Raw genomic sequence first — 9,234 nt, 5'->3', positions numbered from 1 at the left:
ACTCGTCGCCCTGCCTGCATCCCACCCTACCTTCATTCCCAGCTCCCTGTACCCGGCCCATTTCATCTCCCACACCAGTGCATCAAAGGAAAACTGAGGCTTCCTGCTGAGGGCCAGCCCAAGGCCACAGCCCAGGAGTCAGGGGTGGGCTCTAGCCCCAGAAACATACCGCTTTAGGACAAGCCATTAGCTCTAAGCAGAGCCAACCCCATTTCCCCGGCCCAGCCCCACCTCAGGGATCTGACTGTCCTCCCCATTCACGGCTGCCCCCATCCATCTAGGAGCCAGAGGTCCAGCATTCTCTGGACGCCCCACCCCTAGGAATCACTAAGGGGCTTCTGAACCCAACCCATCCCTCATCCCCAGCCTTGGTGAGGCAGACAGGTCTGATACCCACACCCTGTGTGCACCAGGCCCCCACTGCCCCTGGACCCCAGAAACCCCTCTGCCAGGCCCAGTCCTGGCACTTCTGACCATGAAGTTCGGCCACCACTCTGGGCCTTCAGCTGGAGGTCACCCTCCCCCTCCACTGGCCTCCTTGCTCCTTGGCGGGGGATTGGGGTGGACCAAGACCCAGCTCCTGACACTCAGGGCCCCTGCCACCTCTGTCCCCTAACCTGGTCCACCCACCTGTGTGCAGCCTGTGTCCCTCTGCCTGGCATGCCCCCCACATAGGCTGCAGGGGCCCACAGTCAAGTCCTGCATGCCGTCCCTCCCCGCCCTCCAGCCCACGTGGACACAGGGCAGGAATGGAGGCCTGGGGTGCCCGCTCCCAGCCCTTTTTATCACACAAGAGGACGGGGTCTTGGGGGAGGGGCACCAACTTCAGACTGGCCTGGCCCTGCGCCGCACTCCTCCCCTCCCCGGCTCTGGGGCACAAGTGTTGGTGGGGGGAGGCCTGGAGGAGAAAGAGGTTAGGGTGGTCCTGTCTAGGAAAAATAAAGCATCCCTTCCCCAGCAGGCGGTGACAGGGTCTTCCCACGAAGGGCACAGAGATCCCACCTCTCTAGGGGTGCGGAAGGAAGCCTGAGGCCCACTCCAGGGTCCCTCCACCTTGGCCCCCAGTTGGGGGGAGGGGGAGGTCAGTCTCCAGCACACCCAGCCAAAGTTTTGAAATGTACTTTAATTGGCTTGTCTCCGGGATTCCCAATCCATGCCTTGTCTCTCGGGTTGTCTTCCTCCCCTCGACTGGGGGTGTCCAGATGTGAGGGGGCGTCCAGATGTGAGGGGTCAGACGCAAGGAGGAGCAGAGAAGGTCCCTGGCAGCAGGGCGAGTCTCCCCGCAAGGGGTTCCCAGCCGCCCCGGGGCCCCAGCCACAAGCACACGAGTGTCAGGACACAGTCTCTTTAATGGGAAAGGCTGGGCCCTGCCCCGCCCCACCCGTGGGCGGCGCGTCCACGAGAGGGTGGGCATCAGCCTTCGGGTCACTGCAGCGGGGGCGCGGACAGCGAGGCGTGGTCGAACAGTGGGTTCCGCACCTCCATCTCTCCAGTCTGCGAACGCTGGCGTTAGGTGGGTCCAGGGCAGGGGAGGGACACCCGCCGCCCACCCCCGCACTCACCGGGGCCAGGCCGGGGCACTCGTACACCGTAAAGTCGCCGTCTTCGTTCTCTTCGTCGGAGGAGGCAGAGGCCAGCTCCTTGGGGGGCTCCTTATGCCTGGGTGGGCGCAGGGTCGTCGGGTCCTCCCTCACCCTCCAGGGGCCAGTGGCTCGGGATAGGGGCGGGAGCAGCGGGCCGGGGTAGGGGTGGCTGGGCCTGGGGTGGGCGGGGCGGGTGGGGCTTCTCACCGCTCCAGGCACCGCATCTGCTGCCTCTGGTGCTGGTAGTGGTACATCTCCGCGCTGTGCGCCAGCCGCTGGTCCCCGGGCTGCTGCGGGAGTGGGGAGTCAGGGTCAGGCCGAGGCAGAGGGGCGGAGCGGGACGGGGCGGGCGGGGCGGGGCCGGGCGCGGTCACACACCGAGATCCTGGGCGTGGCTGGGGAGCTGGGCGCCTGCGGGGCCGCGTAGTCGGCTTTCTGGGTCAGGCGAACGTCTCGCTGCAGCCTGCGGGGGGAGTGGAGACACCACACCTGAGACCCGCGGGGTCGCCACCCGGCCGCCCGGCCGCCCGGCCGCCCCCAGCCCGGCCCCATGCTCACCGACACCAGCAGAGAATGGCCACGGCAAGGGCGGCCGCGCCGGCCACGGAGCACGCCACGATCAGCACTGCAGGGAGGGGGCGCAGTGAGGGCAGCCTTTCGGGCAGGACCCTCCCTCCCCGCCCGGCCAGACTTACGGAGGGCAAGGCCGTCACCGCGCCCGCCCCGCGGCTCCAGCGGGGACATGTGCACAGGCCCAGATGACACGGTGGAGCGCAGGGAGGAGGTTCGGGGCGTGGGCGCTCCCCGCGTGGAGGGGAGGCCCAGGTTGGGGCCCCGGCCACGCTCTGAGAGCCCCAGGGTGGATGCTGCAGAGGGAAGGCAAGTTAAACAGCAAGACCAGGCTGGGGTCAAGGGTGGTGGGGAGCTGGACAGGGGAAGGGGGCGGGGTCTCACCAGCCTCCGGGAGCCTCTGTCGCCCCTCAGGCTGGGGTGCGGCCGTGAGCCTGGAGTGCCCCGCCTCCTGCCGGGCTAGCTCCTGGGCCAGGAAGTCGATCTCATCTTCCAGTCTGGGCTGGGGCAAGCCCTCCCCTGGGGAGGGTGAAGGGCCATCAGGTGGAGAGGCCCCCAGCCCCTCCCTGGCAACACCAGCTACAGGGAGCCTTCCGAGAGGGAGAGAGGGAGAGGCCCATCTGGGAGCCAGTCCCCAGGCCGAGGCCTCCTTCTCCATCCAGGCTCCTCCCAGGCACCTGTAGCCAGAGGACCAGGTACCAGCCTGCCTGCTCCTGGCCATCCCGGTTGCCATGGTGACAAATAAGGGAGCTCTGTGTGAGCACCAGCGTTCCCAGGAGAGCGGGCAGGGGGTGGAGGTGCTATGGGAACGTGCAGAGGCCAGGAGGAGAAGGGCAGGGGTCCTGCCCCACACCCCGCGCATTACCCACAAAGCAGTGGGAGGAGCACAGCACGGGGACAATGCGTCACCTGGCCCACCGCCTCCGCTGTCAAGACGAGCAGGACCCCCCAAGGAATGCGGAGAAGGCCCATTCTGTACCCCCGCCCCCACCAGGTCATCAGGAGGAAGGGAGGGCAGCTGCTGGGGCGGGGCCGTGGCTGGGTCCCCCTCGTCCCTGCTGTGGGCACCACAGTCCGGACAGAGGCTCCAAGTAGACACCCCCGCTCAGCACCCAGAGCGCAGAGCATGCGCCTTCTGCAGCAGGCCCCCGCCCCACTCGCTGCCAGGAACATGCTCCTCCAGGAAGCCCCTCCCAGCCCACCCGACTCTTCAGCCCCCAGAGCACCCTCTGCAATGCCCCATCACACCTGGAGTCACTCTGGCTGGCACCATCCCGACAGACTCTGGGTTCAGGCCGGCGGGCAGGGCACCGCCAGCGCAATCAAGCAGACAGGACAGGTGAGTGATGGAGAGAGAGGGGTCGCTGGGCAAGGAGCAGGGGCGGCCCAGCGGGTGGAGAAGTGGGTGCCTGAGGGGTTTGGGACCAACCCTGCGGAGACCCAAGCCTGGGGAACTCTGAGCCTGCCTCTCCCAGAATCACCCCAGCACACTGGATACCTCTTGCCCTGGGAGGGACTAACTGCCCCAGGCCTCAGCCCACCACCCAGCTCTGGGCTGGTGCCATCTGGAAAGGATCACCAGGCCACTTGGAGGGTGACTTGAGAGTCCCTGGCACCCCACAAAGCGCAGGAGACCTGAGAGCTGAGGCTGGGGTCAAATGTACCAGGTGGGGGAGGGAGGAAGCCATACCCAGAGGCTGGTGCATCCTGGGCACACAGAGCCCCTGCTGGTCCTCCTGGAAGGGCTGAAGGCAAGGCCCACAGACACGTGTACCCGGTGGGCACCGCGCCCGCCTCTTCAGGGCACAGTCCAGGCTCCCAGGACAGACGGCTGCATCTGAGAAGAAAGCAGAGGCAGAACAGGGTCACGGCCAGCCTGACTCAGCCCCTGCACAGTAAGTAGGACTGTCCTGGCCACCCCAACCCCTCCCTACAGAGCTGGCCAAGCCTGGCTCCGGCCATTGTTCTGGGTAGGCCCTTCCTCCCCTGCACCGGGGATCAGAACCAGGAAGACAAACAGTCCTAACACTTATCGGAACTCTCTTGCCTCACCCCCTCCCCAGAGTCCACTTCCCAGACCTGAGCCAGCTCTCCGCACAGGAACTGTCCCCTACCATCCAGAGAACACTGAGCTCTCCGGGTTAGGGCCTTGCAGCGCTCCAAGTCCCATCTCCAGTCTCAACCTGTCCTAGAGCGAGTCTCTCACCCCTGCCCAACCTGGGAGCCCCAAAGCGGGGGCCCAGGTCGCTCCCTCCCACCACCTCGGGGCTGTCTCCTATTTCAGGGCTGCCCCCCCCACACACCACAAACCTCATCATGACATCCTACAGCCCTAGAGGGCCAAGCTGGGAGACAGCAGAGGTCGAGTCACTGCCCCCACATCTAACCTCTGGCTTGTCCCCAGGGCACAGCCGAGCCGCTGGGGCTAGGGATACTTGGGACGGAGTCTGCCAGTCTCACTTGCTTCGGAAACAGAAACCAGGCCCGGGTCACTCCTGCAGCCACCACTGCCAGGGACTGGGGAGGGCCTGGGACTACAGGCCAGGCCATTTCTAATTTGGGGCTCAGACCTCAGTGTCCTGTACACGTGACCAAGGCTCCCATCTTGATGCTGGGGGGTGGAGGGTGGTGGCCCTCTCTGCCTCAGTTTCCTCTCTGCATGCAGCAGGTGAGTTGCCTCAAAGCTGGGGAATGTCTTGGGCTTCCCTAGTGGTGCAGTGGTTGAGGGTCTGCCTGCCGATGCAGGGGACACGGGTTCGTGCCCCGGTCTGGGAAGATCCCACATGCCGCGGAGCAGCTGGGCCCGTGAGCCATGGCCGCTGAGCCTGCACGTTCGGAGACTATGCTCCGCAACGGGAGAGGTCACAACAGTGAGAGGCCTGAGTATCACAAAAAAAAAAAAAAAAAAAAAAAAAAGCCGGGGAATGTCTCAAGACCTGGGACACTAGCCCCATTCACGGGACAGCAGAGCCAGTGGAGCCAGGGGGAGACCCAGCAGAACCGTCAGTGGTGTCTGGGGAGGTGGGGGTGGGCGCATCTCGGAGAACCAGGACCAGTCCCTGCTGCAGGAGGGTGACATGGGGCATCCGGGAATGCCGGCTCTGTCCTTCTCCAGACTTTGGCTGGCCTGGCTTGGTTTCCTTGGTAACCTGACACCCACAGCCTCTTGGCTGTAGGCATCCCTTCAAGGAAGTTCCAGCAGCTCCTACAGCAGGTGGGCAAGTGGGCTGAGATTCCCATCCCAGGGATCCCCCCTCCAGCACAACCTGGGTTGGCAGGCACCCATATCAGTGAGCTGGGCCCAGGGCTTGGGCTAGTTAAACATTAAGCCTGTGCCAGCTGGTCCGTCTGGACCCTACCCGCCAGCCGGGCACCTGGGGAGCCATGCAGTCCCGGCACCTAGTGCAGAGAACCCAGAGTGTGCCAGAGCAAGGGTAGGGGCCTGAGTTCCAGAGCTGGCTCTGGGTTCTGGGTTCCAGGGGCCTCCCGCCACTCCCAGTCCCCCACCCCGGGAGGATGTGGCTGCTGCCCATTTAGCCCTGGGAAGGCCCCTGCTCCAGACTCAGGGTGAGGGAGGAGGTCCCAGGAACAGCAGCAGCTGGAGAGTGCCTGGCACCCTGCCCCGCATCTGGGCGCACACAAAGCTGATGAGCAGCTGGGGCGGCACCTGCCCACCCCAGAGGCTCAGTACAGGGACTATAATCCATTTCCTCAGGAGGCCCCACCCTGTATGCCCTGGAGCCAGGCCATCAGCAGGCAGCCCCCACCATCCCTGGCCAGCCATGCTCTGGCGCTTAGGCCTCCTTGGGAGCCTCCCCTAGTGGTGCCAGGCCTCTGTCCAGGGGTGCTGTGGCCAGGAGGACGCCTGCCCTGCTCTGGCCTCTTGAGGTCACACATGCAGACCACACGCACTGCCCAGGTTAGCATCCCAGCGGCATCATACAGTGGTCAATTCTCTGTGCCTCAGTTTCCTCATCTGTAAAATGGGCTAAGAACACTTCTCCTATGGGGCTGCCAGGAAAAATGGGTGAAGTCATGGGTACGAAGTCTCCCAATTCTGCCACCTGGCAGAGTGCATTTTGGGTTCTGGGTTCCTGCAGACCTTTGGAACCTCAGTGCCCACCTGGGGAGCCAGGAGCATCTCCCAGAACCCTGGGCTCATCCCTCTCTGCCTCAGTCTACCTTGGGGGGTGCCCTCCAACCCCAAGCACAGAAGACAGAATGGAGGGGCCCTGCAGAGCAGAGGGTGAGTGTGGAAGCAGAGACTGTAAGCTCCTCCTGTCCCCACTGAGGCCAGAGCAAAACCCTAAGCCTGGGACAAGCTGTCAGATGCCCAAGAAAACTTCAGACCCCACCATGGCAGCAAAGCAAGGCGCATGTCCACCACCCGAGGCATAGGGACCGACCAGCACTGCGACTCCGACTCCAGGACGGACACCGGCAGTAAGGCCGGCAGGCACCCAGGGCCGGGCCCACACCCGCGATGCCCGAGACGCGCACACACAGAAACGCCCACGGGGCAGACTCCAGGCCGCGGGGCGACGCAGAGAGAGCCCTCCTGAGAAACCGACCCACCAGGCTCACGGACCCAGACAAAGACAAGAATCGAATCAACTTCAGGCTCGCCTCCAAGAAGCCGGGAGAAGCCCCATCCAGTGGACCCCTCGGCGGCCCGGTGCCGCGCCCTCCCCTCTAGGCCTGTTTACCCGGCTCTCGAGAGGCGGGGCCGGCGCGGTGGCTCGCGGGCTGGGCCTGCGGGGCCTGCGGGGCCTGCGAGGCCTGAGGGCCCTGGCGAGGGCGGCGAGGGCGACTGCGGCGCCGCGCGGCCGGACCCCCGCCCAGCGATCCCCGGCCCCGGGGCGCCCCGCGCGCGCAGCCTGCGCCCAGTGCACTCGCTCACCCGGGCGGCGGGCGGCCGCACCACGCAAGGCCGCGCCGAGGACGAGGCCAGAGAGCAGCAGCCGCAGCAGCCGCAGGTGCCGCGGGGAGGGTGGAGGGACAGGCGTCGCCATCCTTCAGCGCCGCCGCCGGGGCAGCATGGCACCGCGCGGCCCGGGGCTGGGCACAGGCTCCGGGCGCCGCGTCGGGGGAGGGGGAGGCGGCGGCGGCGGAGGAGGAGGAAGAGGAGGCAGAGGCCGAGGAGGCGGAGGATGAGGAAAAGAGGCGGCGGCGGCGCTGACGCTGCGGCAAAGGATCCGGGACGGAGGCTAGGCAGCGAGAGGCGCGCGTGCCGGGAGTGCGCCTGCGCGCTCCACCTGCGGGGGCGGGACGGCGCCGGGAGGCTGCGCCCCCTCTCCCTCCCTCCAGTTCTGCTCCCCCTTCCACCCACCCATCCAGCCAGTCCTCCGGGTGCCTCAACCACTGCCGCCTGTGCTGCCGGGGATCTTCTCTAGGCTAGGGACTGGTTGGGGATGGGTTTCCCCTGGACGCGCTTCCCCCGGGCCCCGTCCCTCTCGGGCTGCCAACTCCCACCCCACCCCCACCCTCCTGGAAAGGAGGACCTGCCTGGACCTGGAAGGACACCAGGCGCACACAGCTGGACAGGTGCACAGAGATGCCCAGGTATGCGCAAAGACCCACCAGGCATTCAGACACACTGTGAAGGCAAACACACACGCACAGAACTAGGTCGGTGCCGGTGGCCACTGTGGTTGCAGTGGGACGGCCGCTCTCAGTGAGGCCACCAGGGGGCAAGAGTGACCTGGAGGTACTGATGACAGCCAGCTGAGAGCTGTCCACGGTGCCCAGGTGACAGCCTTTTAGCTCCGGGGTGACCCACGACAGCAAGCACTGTGATGCCCCCTCTTACCCCCCACCGGCTGCCTCCTGAGAGCACCCGCACCCCATCCCACCTGGAAACCTCCCAGGCTCACGTTACTGAGAGAACAAGTGCGGGGGGGCGGGGGCCCAGCACGGTGCTTCCTTTCAGCCCTTTGTGTTTCAAAACTTCGAAGACGGGGCTGGCTGCCCTCAGGTTTGTGAAATGGCTCAGACACCAGCAGAAGTGTGCGTGGTGCGTGCGTTGGGCAGGGGGTTGATGAGCGAACAAGGACCGCCATCCTCCCACACAAGGCATGACCAGACAGAAATAGTGTCTGAGCTCACTTCCCAGAAAGGGGGAGGCGGCGGGGAGATGCAGCCAAGACCACGCGTTCCCACGCTGGAGAAAACAGCGCTTAGGAAAGGGGGGTTGCAGGAGCGGCAGGTCGGGGTGGCTGATGTCTCTTGAGGATGCGGAAAACAGCACCTGGGCAGCAGGGACGCGACGTTTGGTGTGACTGCACGGCTTGGCGCCAGAGCCAGGCTCTTGCCAAGGGTCATCCTTCTGAGCAATGGGCCCTTCGTCCCTCTTGACCCTGATCTCCACATCCCCCGACACCACCTCCTGTTGAGGGTTTGGCCCCCGCAGATCTTGAGCACTGCCTGCACCCTAGGCAGCTGCCTTGCCCACTCACTCTCCTGCCTGCCATTTGCACCCGCACCCCAGGCCAGCTCGAGGCCAGGGCCCAGACTCCAGTCTGGCCTAGGTCACTGCTACAGATCTGCCATTGCTGCAGGGGCTCTGCTGGCCAGAGAAGACTCAAGGGACTCAGGGACTCTTTTAGGCCAGCCAACTGGCAGCTACTCCAGGCCACAACCGTGGAGCAAGAGACCAGGGTCAGTCAACACCATCCCAGGTCTGGGCCCAGAGAGGAAGGAAGTAGAAACAACCGGGGTCCTCCCTCAGGACCAGGAGGGGACCTGAGCAGCCAACACAACTGTGGGGAGGGCATCCTTGGTGGCACAGTGGTTAAGAATCCGCCTGCCAATGCAGGGGACATGGGTTTGAGCCCTGGTCCCGGAAGATCCCACATGCCGCGGAGCAACTAAGCCCGCACACCACAACTACTGAAGCCCGCGCACCTAGAGCCCATGCTCTGCAACAAGAGAAGCCACCACAGTGAGAAGCCCGCGCACCACAACGAAGAGTAGCCCCCGCTCGCCGCAACTAGAGAAAGCCCGTGCGCAGCAACGAAGACCCAACGCGGCCAAAAAATTTTTTTTAAACTGTGGAGAGGGTGGGCCGGCAACAGCAGAGACG

The 9,234-nt window shown here is 65.3% G+C and overlaps 1 protein-coding gene across 5 annotated transcripts; it reads right to left on the bottom strand.

Moving 5' to 3' along the window:
• Positions 1–1,104: 1,104 nt before the first annotated feature.
• NPDC1 (neural proliferation, differentiation and control 1) lies at positions 1,105–7,276 on the bottom strand. Of its 5 annotated transcripts, XM_081236341.1 has the most exons (10): positions 7,054–7,276; positions 3,844–3,990; positions 3,402–3,437; positions 2,538–2,672; positions 2,279–2,449; positions 2,142–2,208; positions 1,962–2,046; positions 1,791–1,873; positions 1,563–1,659; positions 1,105–1,494 (listed from the first exon to the last, which is right to left on the bottom strand). In XM_081236341.1, exons 1-10 carry the CDS (start codon positions 7,163–7,165, stop codon positions 1,426–1,428), a joined length of 1,002 nt encoding a protein of 333 aa, XP_081092467.1. In that variant the 5' UTR covers positions 7,166–7,276; the 3' UTR covers positions 1,105–1,425. The 5 variants fall into 5 exon arrangements, with proteins under 5 accessions (XP_081092467.1, XP_081092468.1, XP_081092469.1 ...); XM_081236342.1 differs by lacking the exon at positions 3,402–3,437; XM_081236343.1 differs by lacking the exon at positions 3,402–3,437 and having other exon boundaries at positions 1,791–1,870.
• Between the last annotated feature and the right edge of the window lie 1,958 nt (positions 7,277–9,234).

This window comes from Mesoplodon bidens (assembly GCF_964165515.1).
Source record: "Mesoplodon bidens genome assembly, chromosome: 6".
NCBI lineage: Eukaryota > Metazoa > Chordata > Mammalia > Artiodactyla > Ziphiidae > Mesoplodon > Mesoplodon bidens.
Note: the sequence above shows the minus strand (reverse complement) of the source record. Positions and strands in the feature narration are given on the sequence as shown.